Source organism: Astyanax mexicanus, chromosome 10 (genome assembly GCF_023375975.1).
Source record: "Astyanax mexicanus isolate ESR-SI-001 chromosome 10, AstMex3_surface, whole genome shotgun sequence".
Lineage (NCBI taxonomy): Eukaryota > Metazoa > Chordata > Actinopteri > Characiformes > Acestrorhamphidae > Astyanax > Astyanax mexicanus.
The window spans coordinates 29269879-29294886 of NC_064417.1; the positions used below are offsets into that span (position 1 = coordinate 29269879).

The 25008-nt window shown below is 38.6% G+C and overlaps 1 protein-coding gene across 1 annotated transcript in view; it reads right to left on the reverse strand.

The window, feature by feature from the left end:
* fgfrl1b (fibroblast growth factor receptor like 1b) overlaps positions 1-24334 on the reverse strand; it is a 62017-nt gene extending 37683 nt beyond the window's left edge. Inside the window, exon 1 of the mRNA XM_049484283.1 lies at positions 24195-24334. Within this exon, the coding sequence (XP_049340240.1) occupies positions 24195-24318 (124 nt within the window). The 5' untranslated portion in view covers positions 24319-24334. The remainder of the gene's footprint in view (positions 1-24194) is intronic.
* Positions 24335-25008: the final 674 nt, after the last annotated feature.

Sequence of the window (25008 nt, forward strand, 5' to 3'; positions counted from 1 at the left end):
CGTTGAAACAACAACAGACTTTTTTGTCATATATATTTCAACCACATTTCAATGTTGAAGGTCGGTTGTGTACCGGCTGAGATAAATTATATATTTATAAACAGTGACAGCCCTAAACTAGTAGTATTGGAACATCTGCTCATCAATCCATCTATCCTTTCATTTATTTGAAATAAAGGGTATTTAAAAAGAGTTTAATAAATAACAGCATTAGTAGAATCAGGATGTAAGATACATAGTTACCACCACCCACCTCATCCCCAACGCCGGCAGCCAATCGCATACAGCGAACTCTACTTTCAACTGGAAATGACTATTCACCTGGAGAACATCGGGCACTGAGGAGTTCACTGAGGACATGTATGGACCCAGTATGGAGTGCCAATCCATGTCTGGGCACACAGTCATGCACTCATTAACACAATTAGTTTATCCAATTTACCTCCATAAACACCACCCAGATAGGGACTTGAAACCAAGACCCCAGAGAACTGGGAGGCTGGGTTAAAATGGGTTAAAATTCCCATTCATAACAGAAACAAACCTTTTATTCAACAAACTCAATGTACAGTTATTACACTGCACAACACACCTCTGTCCACTGATTGGCAGCAATGACACATTTTAAATAGTTCCACTTCCCCTTGCCATGTATGAGAGACCAGAGGGTCAGATTCAGGTTATCAGGAGTTTAATCTCATGCCATCATGTGATTTAGATAGTAGCTTTACCTCTCAACCCCCCCTACAGTTCTACAGTAGGATCATGTTTGTTTTCAGTGATGCGTCAGATAGACCAAACAGAGCTCACGGTTCTGGAATGTGTCTTCTTTATCTGGAGATGATAATGCTAAAGGCTGATGCCTGCAGTTGTTAGCGCTGATGCTCGGGCTGTGACACACAGCGGGGGGTTGAGGCTTGGTAAACAGATACCCCTGACCAGCCCTCCTCCTCTTCTACTAAAAAAGAAAGAAAGAAAAAGAAGTCCCGCCACATGTGACACTGCGATTCTCCGTCCAAAACCTCTGTTGCTTTCTTTGTGGCCAATTTAATTCAATCTTCTGAAGCAGTCAGGCTAACTCGATTAGCCTTCGCTATGGTGATTTGTGTCATGGGCTTGTCACTCAGGGTATCAGTTCCCTGGTCCAGCCTCTCTTTGTCTCTACAGTATCTACTGTAAGCTTTACAATACCTGTTGTAACAGATCTGCGGAAGTGATTTTGATCTTCTTTCCAGGTCTGGAACACTTAATTCAGCTTATAAAAGACTCGATAATTAGCTAATGAGTTTGATCAGGTGTGTTGCGGCAGGTAGTGCTTGAACGTGTGCGGGCAAGTGAGTCTCCTTGACTGTTAAGAGTTATGAACTGTTCTATTAGGATACCATTCACATTTCTAAGGGGAAGTGACGCAAATCTGAGGCAAATATTTGCTTTAATGTGTGAAATATATTATTTTCTTTTCAAATCCCTTCTGATTAAGTTGACTTTTATTCCCTTTAAATTAAAAATAAATATAGATGTATTTAAAATAGAGACCTATATGTTTATATTAAGCAAAAATATATTTATTTTTTCTTTTTTAAAGATTTCTTAACCCTTTCAGACCTGAATTATCTCCAGTGATGAACAAAAATGTAAGAATGCTGTTTGTAAGGCACTGTAATGTCTGTCTGTAATGCACAGAGAAGAAGACTCTAAGGCTACATTCACATTACAAGCCACATTGCTCAAATCTGATTTTTTTGCTCAGATCAAATTTGGCTATTTAATTTTTTCACATTCACAAACATAAGTGACCTGCATCTGTGTATCATGTGAATGAATCTGTCCTGAATGAATCTCCTTCTTTACCAACAACAAAAAACATCATATTTGAGAGACGATTCGTAGCTTTATAAAGGGAAATGAATGCGTTAGCAGCTCATATTTGGAGCATCTTTTGCTGGAGTGGAGAGTAAAAGCTGGTCTGAAGTTCATGCTCAGGTCGAGGAGGTGAAAAAGGCCAGGTGGTTTGCTTTTGCTGTTTTTTTTTTTCAGCTATAGCTGTACAGCTGCACCAAGAGATGTGTGAAAAAAAAATCCAACCAAAGGGGAAAAGTTTTCAAGCAAAAAAACTTCCTGTATTAACTGATTTTGGAGCAGAGATCTTTCTACACAATCTACAGGTAAGAAAACTCCCTTAAAATAGGGTAATATTGGTGCTAGAGGTGGGCGATTATTGCCAATATTGATACTGATAACAATACTTTTCAATATTTAAGCTTCATAGATCCAAAAGACTTAGATAGATAGATTTTCACCAATTATTTTACATGACAACAAAATATTTTATTATTGCAATCAACATGTTTGTTTGGAAACAAGGAAACAGTAACAAAACAAAGTTAACCTTAAATTTGAACTTGCCTTACATAAATCTTTTTTGAGGAAGAAAAGGAGTTTACAATTAGTTTATTAATGGTTACTAATTAGGTTGTAAATACCTTAAAAACTATTAATAATCAGTTATAACACATACATAGAAAGGGCAACAATGACCTGTTGTTTGCCAAATAGTGAACCCACTGCCATCTATATTGTTCTATATATGTGTTATAACTGATTATTAATCATTTTTAAGGCATTTACAACCTAATTAGTAACCATTAATAAACTAATTGTAAACCATTTATAAACCCTTTATAAAAGTAGTCTTATTTTAAAGTGATACCAAAAGGAGAAACCACAATACAAAAATAAAATAAGAATTCTCGCCTCACTTGAATTGTTCTTAGGAAAAACAATAAAAAATAAGGAATTTTCTTCCTTTCAGTGCAATTCTGTTTTTTCTTAAATAAACAGAGAGTAAAATATATATATATATATATATATATATATATATATATATATATATATATATATATATATATATATATACACTCTGGTGGTGACAGCACAGCACTACTCTTAAAAAGAGTAGACTTTGATGAATCTGTGTGCGCAGTAATCAGTGCGTTTGGGAGAGAAAAAAAGCTTGAGTATTGATCTTTTTAGTTGAGTATTGCTCAGTATCAGTACTAGATTTGGTATCGATATTATTGATATTTGGATCGATTTGCCCACCTCTAATTTGTGCTAATCCTTCACACCACTGTCTGTTACCAGCCTAGAGCCACAACCTTCCGGGACTGCAGTTGGAAAGCTCTCCTCTGCAGCCTGCTCCTCATCTGTCCGTGTCTTCATGTGTCCATGTGTCTAGCTGCACTCTAGCAGCTGTCTCTCATCTGCTGCCCCATTAATCAGCAAGACAGCCCTGGTGCCACGGCCTCGAAGGCCAAGCCGGTCCCTTTCAGGTGGAACACTGATCCGTGAGCCGCCCGCCATCCGCTCCTCCTCAGTGTCTCCAGCTTCGTTAACCCATGCTCTTCCCCCCGTCCACCCACCCGCCTGCCTGTCCAGTGTGTTTTGAAACCTGCAGAGTATACTGACACAGCAGATTAGGCCCTGAGCGTCCAACAAAGTGCCCGTGTCTGTCATCACGCCGCCCTGCTGCCTGCTAAAGCTGCCTTTCAAGCTGTCTTCTCTCTTGCCTGACAGCAGCGGCAGCGGAGGCGCTCTGGAGTCCAGGCTTTAAACGGCCCATCAGGCAGCTCCTCAACACCACTCTCAGACGCTTCAGCAGCCAGCACAAATAGATGAAATGAAGAGGCTCTTTATTTATCAGATATCGCTGCTCCACTGCAGCTCTCGCACCGACTGACCTTTTATGTGTAATGGAGGAATGCGCATTTAAGTCCTTATTCAATTTTGAATGTCCATTTTTGGAAATTCTGAGCTGCAGTGCTGAAAGACCTGCTCAAACTTAGACCTAATTATCTTACTATTTAGAAAAAAAAGACTAGAGAAAAAACCTAAAGATAAGAGGTGGACAATGTGACCCTAAAATAATATCACAATATATCAATGCAGACCAACACAAATACAATGAGACCTGCGAGAGGTGGTGGTCCTAAGCAGTTAGTTTGTAGTGAGAGCATGATCTGACCTCAATCTGACCCAACTATTTAAATATACTTCTCAAGTTTGAGCTAAACGCCTGTTCAGTTGCAGTTTAACCTGCTTTATTACCCAAATAATTGCTACAGTTGATGTGACTGCATGGGCATGTATTCTGTATGAAATCTTTAGGGGGTATCACACTGCACAAATATACGTGCTCACCTCTAATTGAGATATTCACCAGATATATAATAGATGTAATAGAAGTCAATGATCCAACAAGTCATAATACTAATAATGCACTCCATATATCCAGGATTTAAGTACATTTTCCCTTTTGCAGCAAACAGCAAAAAAGTTGTACCCTTTTGGCCCATATGACCATAATCTAATATCACCACATTTTTAGGGTAACGACATTAAAAAATGTTGCAAATATTATTGTGTACCGAATATATATTATTAAATATTTTTAAACTGAAGCAGAACAAAATTAACGATTTGACCAAAGGCCAAATACCAAATACAGCTTTTAGCATGTTCTAATTTTGCCACTTTTTTTAACCACTGAAATTGCATACACTCAATATTTTAATATCCCTGCAGACAGGCCAAAAAGCAGGATATACTGACCTTAGCAGAGCTATTATAATCATGAATTTACCTGAGCAAGGCTGCTTAAAACACATGTAGCTGACAGATACACAAATGAAAACAAGCAAACAAACAAACAAATGCTAATGCTAGAAATTCAGCTTGTATTATTAAGCACATAAACTCTAAACTCTAAACTCAAATGTTATCACATTTCCTTCCCAATTTAGAAGGCTAATTTCCCAACCCACGTACTGGGACTTCCCTATCACTATGTAATAGTAATGCCCACAACACTTGGAGGGGGAAGACTAGCACATGCCTCCTCTGATACACATGAAGTCAGCCACAGCCTCTTGTAAAAATTGCATTAATGGGGTGGCTTGGAAGAAAGTGCAGCAATCCAACTTCGATACCCAGAGAGAGCATGGCCAAGTGTGTCCTCTCTCTCAGACTCCGGCAGCTGATGGCATACAGCATGATCCGGGGTTCAAACTGGTGATCCTCAGATCATAGTGACAGTGGCTTAGTCTGCTGGACCACTCAGTGCCCCTCACAATAGGTTTCTAAGGAATCCCAATACTTTTTTTCATATACTGTAGCAGGAGATCACCAAATTGTGCCCCATAACCAGGAACTGATAAGGTATTTTGTAGGAAATAAGCTTGTATTTTGCCATAGAAGTTATCCACTTGGGACCTTAGAACTTTTTTTGTCCAGTTGCAGAAATGCGAGGTGCCAAAGCATCAGAGGACTGAAGATCCAACTTCTTCAGCTCTTCTGACTTTTTTGTAACTGAGAAACTGTCTGGGCTGAATCACGAGGTTTCAAGTTGCCTCTGCTTTGTAAGTGTGGGGTTAGTCACCCCGTGCATGCAGGACAGTACCCCTATATTCCCTCCTCCGGTGGACCACCAGCGGTTGGACCACAGGGAAAGGCCTAGCAGCGCCAAACCCCGGCCTCATAAATGCACCCACAACTTGGCGGGGTTTCCTGCTAACGCTGGCTAACTCGAGCTCCTGCAGGGTAACAAGCACCTGCTTATTTAGACGCGCTTTGTGTCAAAATCCTGCCTGACAGCAATCACACGCAAGCTTTCTAATCCTGCCCTGCCTCGTTCTTTCTTTCTCTCTCCTTTCAAACCCCTCCAATCTACTCTTTTCTTTCTCCCTCTGTTCAAGGATACCGTTTTGGGTTCTTGCTGTTCTGCTGTTTAAAAACTCTTGTTCCTTTTGACACGGCTTAAGTTACTTTAGTAACTATGTATATACTGTAAAGCAATAGGGTGGAATTACAGGGCACCTTGATATATGATAACGATGATTTTACAATACTCTGTGATAGATTCTGTGATACTCAATATATCACAAGCCAATTCTCTACGATACATCTGAGTAACTAAAGAAGATAAAATACTCCTAGATAAAGGAATTATGGATTTATTGGTGTCAGTTTAACAGAATTTGACAACCAATATTGTTTACCACAGGTTTACCCAATATTAATTTGATTAGCGCCACCATGTGGAGTAATGAAGCAGTAACTCAAATTAGGGGCGAGTCTTACGGAGCACCTAGGTTTTAATAAAATATAAATATTTGACTCTATGATATTTTATTGAAACCTAGGTGCTCCATAAGACTCGCCTCTAATTTAAAGTAACTGCTTCATTACTACTGTATACATATCAATACATTACAAAAGTAAATATACCATATATCACAATATTGATATTTTAATTGTCCTACTCCTATAAAAAAATGCAGATAATATGAAATGTTTTTTTTTTTCTCAGTCAATCATTTTTATTGGTTGAAGAGAAGATAACACGTTCTCACTACGCAGAAAAAAAAGTGTTTAAGCTGAAATAAACACATTTAATTTGCTGATTTTTTGTTGTTGTGGCATTACAAACAACAATGTTGTGGTATTGAAAACAGTAGAATTTCAGTTCAGTTATTTGTACCAATACAACTGGATTTTTATTAATCACATATTAATAACCAGATTAAGCAGTAAGGTAAATACAAGAAGAAGGTTCTGTGTTCTGTTTATTGCATTAGTGTATGTATTACTGTGTAGTTCAATATTGAACAGCAGATAGCTGACATGAAGATGACATTACTTAATAGTTTCTTATTAAGAACATTTTAAGAATGTCAGGATTTGTTTAGCTGGAAACATTATACAAGAAACTTTCTAATAACTAGGATGCAAACTATTTTTGTCACACATTTTCAAATGGTTTCTTTAACAACATTATTTCTTATTTTATTTCATTTTCAAGTTGTAGCTAAGCTGACTGTCTTACCCATTCAGTTCCTATTCAGCTGTAAATCCCCAAATCACTGATGATGCCACAACACCAGGATGGTGAAGACTAGCACACGCCTCTTCCGATACATGTGAAGTCAGCCTGCAGCTGATGCAGCATTGCCAAGTAGGAAAGCGCAGTGACCATGAAAAAACAACAGGCCATCCACCCACAAAGAGCAAGGCTCAAAATTTGCTCTCTCAGGGCTCCAGCAGCTGATGGCAAGCTACATAACTGGGATTCAAACCAAGGATCTCCTGATTATAGTGGCATCGCTTTAGACCGCTGGACCACTCAAAGCCCCAGAACATTATATCTGTAACGCTACAGGCTATTCTTCCTGTAACCTTATCAAAATGTTTCTCAATATTCTTACAACATTGAGTGCATTCACGTGGGGGGTTCTTCTGAACAGGATCAGACACTTTCTCACACTGGAGGGGTCTCCAAAAACAAGCCTGAACAGGAGCTGGAAACCACAGCCCGTGGAGACCTATAGCAATGACCCAGATGACCTTTTTGCAGCGACCCAGGGCACCTGTTGCGATGACCCAAGGAAACGGGCACCCAAGCCAGCACTTAGAGAGATGTACACATAGGACTGAAAGAAAGAAAGCAATTAAGGAGAGAGAGAGGCCCTCAGAGTGGTCTGCACTGTGGGATCCACTTCCCTGGAATTTCAGGGCTTTGAGAAAACACGTCCGCTAGACAAACGCATGGGATTGGAAGTTAAGAGGCTTTGTAGCACCTGTATGATCACAATACTATAAGAATGAATGAATATTTTGAAAAAAATCCAAGAAGGTCAGCCTTTAATGTTAAGGAAATTATTTTCTTAAAAGGAACACTCTGAAAATGAAAGGTGTGACATAATAATGTTACATAATGTACATTATTAAAAAATATTCTCACATAATGTTCCCAGGTAGACAAATGCAAACATTATGGAAATGATAAAACTAACATTTGTGAAACTGAAAATAAAAACATTTAAAAGTAGGGCTCCACGATTTGGGCAAAATATCTATGCAACTTGCAATTTTTGTGATTTAAATTGTTATTATTTTTAATCCATTAAACCCTAAACCTATATTAGTGGTTAAAATATCTATCAAATATAATTATACACTTTTTGTCCACATAAATTTTTTCCAGGAAGTTGTCAGTTGTATTTTTAAATTTCAAGGAACAAAAATAAATAAATAAATAAATAAATAAAAGACTACAATCCCCAGCACTCTAGGGACTACAAACGCGGTGTTCGTCACATCATACATGCCGCATCATTGTGACACGTATCCAGAAGAGCAGGTTGCGTCTTTTCACACACTTGCAGGCTATTGGCTAATTCAAACTACAGTTCCTACGATATAAAATACGATTAAAAAGCGATTAATCGTTCAGGCCTATTCAAAATCATTAAATAAAATGTTCTAAGGACATCCAGAACATTTGTAAGTATGAACATCCCAAGAAAGTAAAAAACATTTACTAACCAGAAAATGTTAGCTGGGATGCTGTTTAATGGTCACACATGTGCCTTGCTAATGTGTATATCATACTTTGGTTCATTTTTTCATTCAAGGCAGGTGTGGACACAATAATCAAAATCAGATTTGGACCAATGGACACTTGAGAGGAGGTGGCCTCGTTCCAATCCCAACTATCAGCTGTACTTAGCAAAATCAAGCTAAATATTGTAGCTCCTAAACAGCTCCTGTAGATATATAGTATTTAACTCAGATTATTATTACAACTATATACTAATATTATATCCATGTCAACTAACTGCTGTACAGTAATATGCACCAGTCCAGAATACAGGACCTTTTTATTGTATTTACTTTACTGTTTATTAGTTCTTACAGTTAAGAAAAGAGAGGCCCCTCAGAGTCATCTGCACTGTGGGATCCACTTCCCTGGAATTTCAGGGCTTAGAGAAAACACGTCCGCTAGACAAACGCTCAGAACGGGATGTTCAGAGGCTTTGTAGCACCGAAATGCAGTCTTTCAGAGCTGACGTTTGTGTGAGCGGTCAATGCTGGCTGAGTTGGACAGCTGTAATCCTCCCTGTGAATCTGTGAGTAATCCCACCTGTGAAGGGGAAACAAAAGGACAGCGCTAGTGCCTCGGAGCAGCAGTGCTCCAGGACTCCCACACCCAGCCAGCCGAGCGTTTCAGGAGGGGCGCCAGGCCTGCTCCTGCACGAGCCTCAGCACTGCTGGAACAGGCAACTCACGCCATTCCCAATGGGTAGATAGATAGCAGTGCTGAAGCCTTGCTTCTTTCTTTCTTTCTTTCTTTCTTTCTGCCCCACCGCCACCTGTGCAAACACTCCACCCGGCCAGTCACGCAGGTAATGCACACAAACACACACAGAGGACGACACACCGCTGAACTCCTGCAGCCGTGGAAGCTCTGAACCATTAAAAACAGGAGAGAGAAAAAAGCCGCAAGAGTTCAAAGCCTTGGCGTTTGGCTCTCTCCAGCGCTCCTTTGTGTTTTAATGCCCCTTCTCTATAAATACCAACACTTCTCAAAAAAGCCGCATCGGACGAACTCATCGCACGAGAGCAGAGGCAGCTCATTAAGAACCATGTTTACACAAACCTGCTCTATCAGGAACTATTCTTTGTATTTTGTATTCTCTGTACTTATTTAATCATATACAGCTCTGAAAAAAATAAACCACTTCAGTTTCTGAATCAGTTTCTCTGATTTTGTTATTTATAGGTATATGTTTGAATAAAATGAACATTGTTGTTTTATTCTATAAACTCCCAAATTCCAAATAAAAATATGAGAATCTCAAATAATGCAAAGAAAACAAGTTCATATTCATAACGTTTTAAGAGTTCAGAAATCAATATTTGGTGGAATAACCCAGTATTTTAATCACAGTTTTAATTTCTTGGCATGTTCTCCTCCACCAGTCTTACACACTGCTTTTGGGAAAACTTTATGCCACCCCTGGTGCAAAATTCAAGTAGTTCAGCTTGGTTTGATGGCTTGTGATCATCCATCCTCCTCTTGCTCTCACTATACATTGCTCTGCCTCCCTCTGCCTTTGCTTTACCTCATTCTACCCTCACTCTACCTAGCGCTACCTCACACTCCCTTCCTCTATCTCACTATACGTTTTCCTGCCACCGCTACCTTTACTTTACCTCACTTTACCTAATTTACTTATTAATCGCTAACCTTGCTCTACCTTACTCTGCCTTCCTCTGTCTCCCTCTGACTTTTCTCCACCTTGCCTTGCTTCACTTTGCCTCACTCTACCTAGTGCTACCTCACTCTCCCTCCTCTATTTCACTATGCATTGCTCTGCCTCCCTCTGCCTTTGCTTTACCTCACTCTACCTCACTTAATTAAACTCTAACCTTACTCTAACTCAGTCTACTTCACTCTACCTTACGCTACCTTCATCTACCTCACTTGACCTTCCTCTACCTCACTATACATTGTTTTGCCTCTCTCTGCCTTTGATTTACCACACTCTACCTCACTTTATTAAACTCTAATCTTACTCTACCACACTTTACTGCACTCTCACTATACTGTACACTGTGCCTCTCTCTGCTCTGCTTTATCTCATTCTACCCTCAGTCTACCTAGTGCTACCTCACTCTCCCTTCCTCTATCTCACTATACGTTTTCCTGCCGCACTCTGCCTTTATTTTACCTCACTCTACCTCACTTACTTATTAAACGGTAACCTTACTCTACCTCACTCTGCCTTCCTCTATCTCACTATAAAATGTTCTGCCTCCTTCTGACTTTGCTTCACCTCACTTTACCTTACTTAAACAATAACCTTACTCTACCTCACTCTAATTCACTCTACCTTACTTCATCTAGTTCTACCTCACTCTACCTTTTTTTTCCTCTCTCTGCCTCACTGTACCTTGCTATAGCTGACTCTGTCTCAATGTACCTTTTTCTACCTTGCTCTACCTCACTATACATTGCTCTTCCTCTCTCTGCCTCTACCTTGCTTTGCTTCACTTTGCCTCACTCTACCCAGTGCTACCTCACTCTTCCTCCTCTATTTCACCATGCATTGCTCTGCCTCCCTCTGCCTTTGCTTTACCTCACTCTACCTCACTTAATTAAACTCTAACCTTACTCTAACTCAGTCTACTTCATTCTACCTTACTCTACCTTCTTCTTCCTCACTTGACCTTCCTCTACCTCACTATACATTGCTCTGCCTCTCTCATCCCTGCTTTACCACACTCTACCCTCATTCCATCTCATTTAATTTGCTCTACCTTATTCTACCTCACTAAACATAGCTTTTCCTATCCTATCTCTGCCTTTCTTTGCATCACTCTACTTCACTCTACCCTCACTCTACTTCACTCTACCTTACTCTACCTAGTTCTCCTTCACTCTAACTTACTATACATTGTTCTGCCTTTCTTTGCCTTGCCTCACTCTACCTTACTGTATCTAGCTCAACCTCACTCTACATCCAGTCCTGTTATGTCTTGTACAGTAAGCACAGTCTGCAGTGTGAACAGCTCTCTCCATTGCTATACTTAAATCATTCAATATTTTGATGTTTTTCAAGGTTTTATTGCAGCTCTTCGATATGTTCATCATGAAAACTCATATCATGATAAAGATAAAAATGTGATTAATCATACAGCCCTACTGTGGGAACAGTGCTGCTAAAGGCAGCATGTTTTATGCTGATCAGAACTACAAAGGCAAGGCTGGGCCCATCAAGACACGAACAACATGGACAACATGAACTGGGTTCTGGTTTTCATCTGCGCTTAAAAAATATGGGATGGAATACAATGTTGACTTGGCCAGATTGAAGTCAAGTAGACTTTTAAGGAGCTGATATGAACATGCTTTCAGCACACGTGTGTGTGTGTGAACGCGAGGTCTGCCATCAGGAACATCATGTTCAAATTTAATAACTGCACTATTTCCCATTGAAATGTGTTGGTTAACCAGCTCAGCATTTACAACGCCAAGGAACACACACACACAGCCAGTCAGATCCTGCCAAATAATCCTTTCCCTGCTAAAAATGTTAAGGGTTGGGTGGGAGGGTGTTGGGGGGGCTTTGTAGGTAAACTTTTTCAGAGCGCACTTTTTTTTTTAGACACATGCCAGACATTTGGGAAGCTAATAGTGAGGTTGCCTCAAGCAGCATTTTAATTACTGCTCGAGTGTACGACAAAACACATGTGCTACACACTCTCTCACACATACACACACGTATAAGCTGGCTCACACATCTGAGACTTAAGCTGACAAGTTGACAAGCAAGACATGATGTTCTGAATGAAACAGGACGTCACTCGGGAGCTGTGCGCGGGGTTTATAACGATACTGAGCTCTAACCAGAACTTCCAGCAGTGGAAAGTACCTGCGGGACAGCAGTCATAAAAACATGCTTGCAGACGGTGAAACAGACAGACAGACAGACAGTAGGAACCACAGACAGGACAGGCTCAGAGTACACTTCCTGTTTAGCCTTCAGGACCTGCCACTTCTAGAGCAGCTAAACAACACTGCTGAACATGAAGGAGAGGCGGGACCCTGATTCTACTGGCCCACTGCAGTAAAAACACATACAAATACATAAATAACCTCACTAGATATTAAAACACCACATCTACCTGCTACTTGTTACTGCTGCTACATCTACTACAACTTTTAGTACTACTACTACTACTACTACTACTACTGTTAGTAATACTGCTACTGTTAGTACTGCCGTTACTTTTACTACAAGTTTTACTACGACTAATACTTTTACTACTGGTACTACAATGTTTACTAATGCTACTACTACTGTAACTGTCACTACTACTACCACTGGTACTACTACTGCTAATATTACAAATAGAACATTTACTACTTCTACTGTTATTACTGTGACTACACTACTGTTACTACAACTTTTTGCTACTACTGCCCTACTACTACTACATTATTACTCTGACCGGCTACTACTACTACTACTACTACTACCACATTACTACTACAACTATTACTATTACTACTGGTACTACTACTACCACTGGTACTACTACTGCTCTACTACTACTACTTGTACTAGTACTACTACCCATACTACTACTGCACTGCTACTACTGCTACTACTACATTACCACTACTACTACTACTACATTACTACTACTACTGCTGCTGTTACTACTACACCATTAATACTACCACACTACGAACAATACACTACTACTTCTACTACTTCACTACAAATACTACTACTACTACTACTATTACTACTACTACTACTACTACACTACAATACTACTACTACTGCTACATTACTACTACTACATCTACTACAGTACTGGTACTATTACTACTACTACTACTCTTAATATTACTAGAACATTTACTGCTACAACTACTTCCGGTAAAACAACTGCTACTTTTACTTTAACCTTTAGTATTATTACTACACCTTTACTACTACTACTACTACTACTACTACTGGTACTACTATAGTTACTGTTATTAATTCTGCAACTTTTACTGCAATGTTTTTTACTACTACTACTACTACTAAACAGTAAATTCACCAGTGTTAAATTTTACACTCTTAAGTCTTACGTGTGTGTTCCTTACTAACAGTGTTGATTTAACTCTGGCAAATTTACTGTGTAGTACTTTTATTGCTTCAACTTTTTTTAAATAATGCTAAAAAGAGCAGCAGCAGCAACAACAACAAAATTAATAAAAAGTCAACATATAAACATGTAAAACATATACAATGTAGAGAGAATTGGCTTGTGATATATATTGAGTATCACAGAATCAAAGTTTCGTGATATCGCTATCGTGGACAGTGTATCGTGATAATATTGTATCGTGAAATCCCCTGTGATGCCCACCTTTATTACATAGATTAATACACACGTCCTACTTCTGATGAAAGCCTCACACTCTGAAGATAGTTCAGCTCCAGTAAACCTTGCGTACAGTGCCGGTTAGGGAGTGCAGCGTGGAGCCGGAGGTGGACGCTGTACTGGTGTTATTCCTCCAGATCACAGAGTCTGCGTGTCTCCAGTGAAGCAGCTCCATTATCCTGCCTTTGATAAGCAGCGCTGCCTGCAGAGCCACATTATCTGCCTAATGAAGCGGAGGAGGCCGACACCTGCTGAGAACAGAGACGGCCAATGGAGGGGAGCGCTGCTGTTTTTTTTTTTCTTACCTGGCTAGGCTAAATCACATGCATGCAAATGCACTGGCATCAGCAGACCTATCACACATTGTCAATTATCAGTCAAGCAGGGCTATTTATGTCCAAATCCTCCAGATAAAAAGGATAAAAAGCCATTTACCTCCAATAAAGCTGTTTATACCTTTGTATAAAAGAGGTGAAAGAATTGTGTAAATGAAAGAATCTGTTTACGGCCCCGGGAGTCTGGATCTGATTTAGGCCAGAAAGGCACAAAGGCAGAGTGAGACAGAGGACCTGCTGTTGCTGTAGCCGTCGCTGATAAATCCATCTGTAATATTTTGCCATCTTTAATTTGCCTCAAAATCCTCTGAAGGCCGTGACACATGTCTTTGATGTGAGCGCCTCTTTAAACATTTGGAAAGCAGCGCTGTCATGTAAGGAAACACACTGTTTTTGTTAGAGCCCTGTAGCTGGTGGAGTATGTAAATGGGAGAGTGGCATTCATTAGCCTGGGCACGGTCCGATTCACTCTGACTCGCGGCGGGCTGCCGGGGATCTGAGTAGGTTGGGTGTATGGCAAATCCTGACATTGCGATATTTTGCAATATACAGTACAATGCTCGGCCAAAAAAGAACATGTTTTAGTCAGGAGAACTAATATTATCAAACTGAGGGAACTTACCGGCCAGTACACACAAAAATGCTTGTTGAGCCAATGGAAAAATGTGATTTCAACCTTTCAACTTTTACTATACTACACATCACAGCTCTTTCTACAGTGTTGATTCATACAGCTTTCCCATAAGGCTCCTGGCACCTGATATTTGCATATTGGGTGTGGCCTCTCCTATGCCTCTCACTTACCATCTTTGTGTTGTCTGTTGCCCAAAGCTACCCTGTCCTGGGCATGAATTAGCGTAATATGTGTCTTGACTGCCAGGCCTCAGTGTTTTAGGCTGTAAGAGCAAGTTACCTTTATTAAGTGCTCACTGTATGTGGAGTTCACTGTTTTTTGCACCTATTACTATGCTGTCATTATTGGCAATCCTTTAAAAAACATAGTTTTGTAGGATTGTTAATAATGACAGCATAATAATAGATAAATATAAATAAATAAATATATTGAGAATGCCACTATGTATTAAATAAACTTAAAATTTTTTAAGCCACAATACTCAAAAAAAGTGCTGAGCTAATTAAATCATTATTGTGTGAACATAATTTGGTTATGTTTGAATAAACTTAAAATATATATATTATTATTATTATCTAGCTTTGACTCAGTTAAGTTGAATAAACTTACAGTTTAAACTGACAGATAACTTGACTGAGTTAAGTTGAGGCAATGATTTTTTTTTTTTTTAGTGCACATAGTTTTTATAAACTTTTATGGTTGAGGTAGTCTTTTCCTTGAAATGACTAAAAGCGTGGGACCACTATATTCATGCTGCTCAGATTCCAACATTTACTTGAGTGAGTTCCCAGTGATGAGGCAGTGATCAATTTGAAGTTAGACCCACTGGCAGCTGTTCTATTTTTTAAAAGGTAAAAATGCAGAATATCTGCGTAAATAATAGAACCCCTGGGTTTATAAATTATAGTAAGGTTAGAAATAGAGTATGTTTATTATTAATATTATTTTTTTTTCATCACAGCAGAAACAGAAACAATGAGGAAAAAACACTGAGAGACACCAAAACTCCCAAAAACTTCCCAAAAATAGCATATGGAAGATCCACTTTGAGGAACCAAGATTCCAAATGAGAACCAACTATAAATCAGAGTGTAAGGAAGGATCACTTAAAAGAATCAAGACAAACCTATGAACTGAATGAAGAACTGAATGAAGAACTGTAAAGAACCAAAGCCACACATAATAACCTTCCACAGATTACATCCTCACTGTCCCTCTACTTTTTAATATGTTGATCTTCAGTCAATTTTAGTAGTTTCATCAATCTCCTTAGATATTTTCTCTAAGATATCCACATTTCCTACAAGTATCATAGTATCAATACATTGAGTATTACAGAATCACAATATCGTGATATCATTGTTATTGTGGGCAAAATGTTGTGATTAAATGTGACACCCTGCAATTCTCACCCCTAATCAATACAGTACAATACAATCGAAACAATATAACCACATTGATACATTGTCCCACCGTTACTTCTGAATTAGTCTGGTGTATTGGGCATTGGGCGCAAGGTTTATGGATCGCTATTGGTAGATGAACTGAAAAAAAAAAAAAAAAAAAGAACAGTGCATCCCAAGTCATGAGGAGAAGCTTTCACATGCTCACATGTTTCCAGGCCGGAGCCAATTTACGCTCAGGTAGAATCACGGACCAGCTTGAGAAACAGGAAATAGCTGACCGCATGTGGGCGAGCAAGGTTCGAAAACATTCCTCAGGGCTGCCTGTACAGGGATTTTATCTGCACTGGCTGGCATGTGTGAGCACGTGGGTGCAGTAGTGTCTGTGTGTGTGTGTGTGTGTGTGTGTGTGTGTGTGTGTGTGTAGGAGAGATAGATAGGCTGTATCTGGAGAAAGGACACTGGCAGGATTCCTCCAACTATCTGGCATTAGCACTGAGTCAGGATGAATGGGGATGGCTGGGCATTTTTTAGTGTTAATGGAACTTGCAAAATGCACAATATGGACTAAAGTATGGTGACACCTGATCATTTATTGTCCTTCTGAAATTAGGGGTATTAAAAAGAGTTTATCAAGCTTTTCTTGGAGTAACTGTCTCTACTGGTAATGGAATTTGTCCTACTAGTTTCTGTAGCACTGCTGTGAGTTATTTAATGCGTTTAAAGGGAAGAGAGCATCCAAGCTCACCCCCAACTCCCCAAAACTTCCCAAAAGTGTTGGGTGGAGCTCCATCATCATTCCACACTGAGAACAGGGTTCCACTGTTCCACATCTCAATGCTGGGGGCTTTATACCCCTGTAGGCTATGTCTGGCATTAAAGGAACAATATGTACAAAAAAAAAAGACAGCAAGTGTCTCACGATATGATATTATCACAATACATTGCCAGCAATAAAGATTTCACAATACTGTGATTCTGCGATACTACATATATCATAATATGTATGACAATGCTCTACAATACAAAATCCCCGAAACTTCTCAAAAGCATTGGGAAGAACTAACTCTCCAAATTAAAACTAAACTCAAATAGAATGTTAAATATTCACTTGAAGGAACCAATACTCCAAATGAAACCTGAGTATTAATCAAAGTATGATGAAGCTGTATGGGAGAGTGATGCGAAAGAAGCCATTTCTTATTATGCAAAATATATATTCTTATTATGCAAAAGCACACCTCAGGCGACTCTGTTTGTGGCGTGCTTCCAGAAATGGCTACTTTCGCAGCACTCTCCCATACAGCTTCTCCTTGTGCAAAGTGCGCTGTATTGTTGACTGATGCAGAGTGACACCATCTGCAGCAAGATGATGCTGCAGCTCTTTGGAGGTCTGTGGTCTGTGGATTGTTCTTGACTGTTCTCACCATTCTTCTTCTCTGCCTTTCTGATATTTTTCTTGGCCTGCCACTTCTGGGCTTAACAACAACTGTCCCTGTGGTCTTCCATTTCCTTACTATGTTCCTCACAGTGGAAACTGACAGGTTAAATCTCTGAGACAACTTTTTGTATCCTCCCCCTAAACAACTATGTTGAACAATCTTTGTTTTAGATCATTTGAGAGTTGTTTTGATGAGCCCATGATGCCACTCTTCAGAGGAGATTCAAATAGGAGAACAACTTGGCCACCTTAAATACCTTTTCTCATGACTGGATTCATCTGGCTATAAAGTTCAAAGCTCAATGAGGTGACCAAACCAGTTTTGTGCTTCAGTAAGTCAGTAAAAAGAAGTTAGGAGTATTCAAATCAATAAAATTATAAGGGTGCCCATACTTTTGCACCGGTCAATTTTTGGTTTAATGCATATTGCACATATTCTGTTAGTACAATAAACCTCATTTCAATCCTGAAATATTACTGTGTCCATCAGTTATTAGATATATCAAACTGAAATGGCTGTTGCAAACACCCAAATATTTACAACTAAAAATGATTAAGATTAATAGGGGTGCCAAAACTTTTTCATATGACTGTATGTTAACTCCTAATACAGGTTTTGAGTTTAATGGCTTAAAAATAATCACAATTTAAATTGCAATCGCAATATTCTATGGAAAATTCACAATTAGATACTTTGCCCAAATCATGCTGCTCTAGTCTGTATCTTAACCCAGTACTAAACGCATGGCATGATCTGCAGGTGTCAGCAATGCTCTTTCTTTTCAGACAAAACAAGTGTATTCTTAAATTCTCTATTCTTTCAGAGCAGACCATAATAAACTGACCCAGTCTTAATTCGTACTCTTTACTGACTTAAAGTTCATGATGACCTTTGGTCATAAATCCCTTTACCCATCCAGGCTTATCCAGACCAAACGCCCCTCACTACAACTGACCTGCTAAAACACCACTAAACAGCTCGCAGCATTCCATTCAGCAAGACTACAAAGCAGGAAAAAGAAAAAAAAAATCAAGGACAACAGAGATTGTGTACACTTCCCTCCTCCTCCCACCACCGAGCACATCCCATAGACGCTTTTAGACACTCGTGGGAGAGTCTCAGTCAGCCCACAGAGTGATAAATACTGAGGACAATGTCCTGTTTACTGCAGCCGAGGTACATTTCTGACCACAGACTTATCAGCTCAGTGACCGTCTCAACACCTACCTGTGCAAACACTGTTTAAATGACTGCCCTATCTCAGCCATTGTGTTATGCCTAATGATGCTGAGTTATCTCAATGAGGCAAAGTAAAGCCCAGGCTCAGTTTTCTGGAAAGGGATTAAGCCTAGTCGAACACTATAGTTTCATTTTAATTAGAAATTTCCATTTAAAATGCTGTGTAATCCAAGACTTGGCTTAATCGCAGTCTGGGAAACTGCCTCTCATGCCTGGATTACACTTAAGGATTTCAAAATTGTAACTGATGCAAAAAAATATGAGATGTTTTCACTGATGTTTCCATTTTTACAGAATTAATGATTTCAAACCAAATACAGTGGTGTGAAAAAGTATTTGCCCCATTAGCTCCATTTAGCATAAAACTAACACATCATTTTAGAAAAGGATCATCATACTGAGCCTAAAACATGGTGGTGGTAGTGTAATGGTCTAGACCTATTTTGCTGCTTCAGAGCCTAGACAACTTGCTGTAATAGATGGAACCAGGAATTCTGCTGTTTATCCAGACAGTCCTGAAGGAGCATGAAGTTGTGACCATCTGGTTGTGACCTAAAGTTCAGGCATACTTAGGTTCTGCAGGAGGACAATGATCCAAAGGACATAAACCAGTCCGGCTCTGAATGGCTTAGATAAAAAAAAGCTAATTAAAAGTTTTGGGGTGGCCTTGTCAAAGTCTGATTGAGATGCTGTGGAATGATCTTACAGTTTAAACAGGAGGTTCATGTTCAAAAACTCTCCAAAGTGTCTAAATTAAAACAATTGTGTAAAGAAAAACGGGTAAAAATTCCTCCACAGAGATGTGAAAGTAAAAGTCCGAGTCCAAGACTAGGCTTAAGCACTTGTTGCTAGGGTTACACATCATGTGAGGGATTCCAACCACAGAGTTCAGACCGTAACCTCATTGAGAATCTTTGTGATGTGCTGCAGAAGGCTTTGTGCAGCCATGAGACCTACCATTATCAATGCTGCAAGATCTTGGTAAAAATTAATGAAACACTCGATTAAAATAAATCTTGTGACATTGCAGAAGCTTATTGAAACAGTGCTACATTGAATGAATGCAGCAATCAAAGCTTAAGGCGGTTCAACAAAATATTAGATTGTGTGACATGTGTTTGCTAAAATGACAATAATATTGTTTGTCGAAAATATTTCCTGGACAATATATTGACCAATAAAATATCCTATATGTCCAAATGTTTGTGGACATCCCTTCTACTGAATGCAGCATACGGATACTTTAAATCTGCATCCACATAACATATTTAAAAGCATAATAAACAACTCAAATGAAAACGTTCTTCAAATGCAAGGGAAATGTCTTGCAAATGGTTCTTTTAAAAAAGCATTCAAGTACACACCAATCACTCCAATCACCAAACAAAAGAACCGATTGCTACAATGTTGTCTGTAATTAATCTGAAAGTCTGAACTGTCTAAAAAATGTGTTTTCACACTGCAAACAAACTAAATCGGTTGGAACATATGTTGGTCCTTTGGTCAGGACTATGATTTGTGTGTTCTTTCAGACCAGCTACATTGCTTTAAACCAAACTTGACCAAACTGTAACTGGAACTGTAGGTGTAAAAGCACCGTTAGCTGTTAATTTCGTAAACTATCACAGCTTGAAACTTCTTGCTTATTGTCATCCCTCTAAAGAACCATTGGTGCCATCTTTGTTTTGACCATATTTATGTCCATATTTATGTTTCATGAATGTGTTCTCTGCAAAATGCTACAGAATTGCATCAGTTTGGGAGTTCTGGTTCTGGGAACATTGGACACCAACTGCTTTTATGTGTTAAAGTCATTGTTTTATTCCCTGTAAGAGCCTATAAACTGGTCTGCAGGTTCTCAGCAGGGTGATGGAGAAGAAAAAAGAAGCTGGGCCGTTCCCATGAACATAAAGTCAGAACCCTGCCCTCATATATATGCAGGCTTCTGGCCAGCAGGTGTCATCATCCCTCTCTGATTTATCTGGAGCTTAGTGGGGAGTTGGGGGTCAAACTTACTATATACCTCCAACATGTCCCACCACAGTTCCAGGAACAGGGAGAGCTTGTTGGCTGAAAGGTGCCTTGGCAAAGAGACACCCACTGCCTCCGCTGTGTCCACTGTGGCCTCCATCAGGCTATAAACTCTCCCTGCTCGTGTGCATTTCCTGACGCTCTGACTCTCGGTCAACAAACAAATTGAGACCTTAAAGAGGCTTTTGTCCAGTCTGACCTCACTGCAAACGTAACGACTGCCTCTGCGGCCAAGAGCTGCCTGAGGAATCGCTAGAAGACCAAATTCCTCTGAATTAGGGAGTTTCAAGGTGGAGGAGGGCGGCTGTGATTGAGTTAGAGTGAAGAAATAACACTAAACAATGTCACAATGTCACTAAATGTCAAACCAAACACTATAAAACCATAAAGCTCTCAAAAAAAAAGAAAACCCTTCTTATTGGGACATTTTCTTTATGTAACTGCATCATAGCAGATAAATTTAAAAGTGAATAGTTTGGTGTTTTAGGATTTTTTTAACAAAAAACAGCCATTTATGTATTCCAGTGACACTAAATGGACACAAGTATTGGCACACATCTACAGTAAATTGTCCAGTGTAAAGTCAACGCATTTAGCCAAAGCTGGACAATATGACCACTTAATGAAGATGTTTTTCTTTGATTCTACCAAATTTAAAACCTATATAATATATAATATAATCAAGAGGAAGATGGATGATCATAAGCCATCAAACCAAGCTGAACTGCTTAAATATTTTCACCATGAGTGGCATAAAAGCAGCGAGTAAGGCTGGTGGAGGAGAACATGCCAGGAGAATTGTGTTTAAAAACAAACAAATATTGTTTTTTAAACTCTTAAAACTTTATGAATATGAACTTGTTTTCTTTGCATTATTTGAGGTCTGAAAGCTCTGCATCTTTGTTGTTATTTCAGCCATTTCTTATTTTCTGCAAATAAATGCTCTAAATGACAATATTTTTATTTGGAATTTGGAAGAAATGTTGTCCGTAGTTTATAGAATAAAACACCAATGTTCATTTTACTCAAACATATATCTATAATAAGCAATATCAGAAAAACTGCTTCAGAAACTGAAATGGTCTCTTAATTTTTTCCAGAGCTGTATCTACCTTTAGTGGTAAATGAATACTGTGATTTAAAACTGACAAATGTTATGTGTACCCAAACATTCATAGTTTCTTCTGAAATTAAGGATATTAAACCAAATAGTTTATTTTAATTTTGTTGGCGTATTTGTCCCTACAATGCAGAGAACACATTGATGTGGAGATTTCATTGCATTCAGCATAATAAGAACCTTCCATCTCTACACTGGACCACCTTTACAATATGAGTAACATTTGGGGCCCTATCGTACAGCCTGCACAAGGTGTGTCTTACACACCATCAACAGTCTATTTTCATGCCTTGCTTCTACGCTGTTAAATTAGCCTCAAAGTTTGTGTGTAAGTTTGTGTGTTCAGGTAAATTTTTGGCGTGTTGCAGAAAACACAGGTACGCCACTGACTGAAATAAACCTAGACAACAGTCAATCATCAGTCCATTCCTATAGGTGTGTCCAGCACATGTACACCCCACTCAATAAATACACACAAATGCGTTGCAAAGAGCAAACCTGACTTTTAACTCAACAATAAACAGAAAAAAAAAAAAAACTTTAATTTACTCTCATGAAAAACTTTACTCTCATGAATTTTCCCGGTAGGGTATTGTACTTTTTTTTAAACCAGCCATGTCGCACCACTGTTCGTGGTACGTAATGTTATTTGTGTACATACTCGGTTACAGTAGCACATTTTGTAGCAGCAGCGTTATTTAAAGATATTTCTTCATTCTTTTAATTGCAGATAACTAAGAGTTTTATTTTTCTTTGTAAAAAAGAAAAAGAAAAAATGTTCCAGATTTTTTTTTTTATATATTTAAGATGCTGAAGCCAAAATAGAGAACTTTGTTTACAATATTAAATCTCTGTTCTTGGTAATTGCTTTAAATCACAGGGGATTTTAAAGGATTTTTAAGGAAATTGTTTTATGTTGTTTACAGTTCAGAAAAAAAAAAACATTTATTCAAAAATAAATAGTTAATTGACATTTTTTTTTATATTTTGATGAAATTTAATCGTAACCTCATTATCGTGAATCCAATCAAATCATGAGCGGAGTGTATCGTTACATCCCTATGTGATACAGTATGTATAGTAGTTAGTTTGGTTTTATTTAACTTTTATATAATTTTTATATTTAAAAATTCTAGTGTGTTTTTAATTCATTCTCACACGTTATCAGAATGTTTCTGTAACATTATTTTTGTACAGACTAGCCTTCCTGGAACCTTTTCAAAACATTGCTAAACATTCTAGCAACATATGTTTGGTGTATGTGTGCATTTTCACATCTGTGTCAGCAATAGATTATTTAATTATTTATTTCAACTTATTTAAAGTACAATACCAGGTTAAAAGTAATCAAAAGTTTGGAAACACCTTCTCATTCAATATATTTTTTAATTTCCTAATTTAATGTATTTTCTATACTGTAGATTAAAGACATCAAAATAATTAAGGGAAACATTTGGAATTACATAATAAACAACAAAATAAGTGTTTGTCCTTCACAATCTCCTAATCTAAACCTGATCAACTGAGATGGTAATTTGGGATGAGCTGGAGCTTCACAGTGTGAAGAAAAAGCAGCAACTATTGTTCAGCTCCAGGAACTCCATCAAGATGCTGAGAAAACTTTTCCAGGTGACTTTCCCTCATGAAGACACTGATGTTAAAATACAAAGAGTGTACAGATCTGTTCTCAAAGATAAATGTGGGACTCTAAAGTATAAAACATATTCTGGTTTTTTTTTTAACCTTTTTTTATTCGCAAAATAATTTCACAGGAGTTCCTCTATAGCTTAATATCCCCAATATTTTACCTTTATAATGTAAAAAATCATAAAAAAGTAAGAAAACACGTTAAATGAGGAGAGGTGTGTCCAAACTTTTCACTGGTTCAGTTGCTGATCACATTCATTAAGAATGTCTACAAGTAATTGGACATTATGAACATCTATAACAGTCAGTATTAAGCTCAAAATCTGACGTCAAAATAACGTAAATAACGCAAATCGTTGATCTATGCAGAATCAGTGATCCTCTCCTGACCAATCACAGAAACCTACCTATCTATTTCCATTCCAATCATTAGAATAGTTTAGCAGAATCCCAGTGCACTTAATCCTAGTTCTTACTGGTTTATACCCAAAGTTCCAGTTCCCAGTCCCATCTACTGACATTTACAGCCCATAATAACCCACAGCTATCAGCTCTCACCTCGCGCTCCACATGATAGTGCCATCATCATCGTCATGCCCGCGAGCAGCAGCAGGGTCTCGCGCTCCGGGATCATCCTGAATCCGCGCGCTGGATCTACAGATACTGACCAGCTGCCAAACATCTGCAGCAGCTCCGCTCGCGCGAGCCGAGTCACGGCAGCGCTTTCACCGTGGAGCGCTGAGCGCGCGGCGGCAGCCAATCAGGAGAGAGCAGAAACTGCCGGCCACAGTCCGCGCGCCGCCTGCCGGTCAAACTCAGAACTGCAGCAGAAAGTTTAATTAAAGTATTAAAATGTAGAGCTTTCGGACTTAATTACAGAAGTACACTAATTAATTATTAATCAGTTATTATTATTATTATTATTATTATTATTATTATTATTATTATTATTATGGTGTGTATATTATCATCATCATCTTCATCATCATGATCTCCGTTGCCATCATCATTATCATTATTGCATTATTACTACATTATTACAGGTTGTTGGAAGTTAAATAAATTAAGCCTGTTCTATGCTAAATTTTACATTTCCAAACATTACTCAATTACAACTCAATTACTAATTTAGTCTAGGTAAACATTTGGGGCAATATATTCCCTCAAACAGAGATCTAAGAGTTATATCTTTTTATGATCTTTTTATTGCGTTTTATGAGTGACATTTTTAGCCGGTAATGGTTGGTCTCCATGTATTACTCCACATACAGGTAATCTAGCATCGATGCAGCACTTACAGACCAAATACAAACCAGATGCGATGTCATTATTCACCACTGGGAGCCATTGGATCTTATAGGCACAGTGCAGA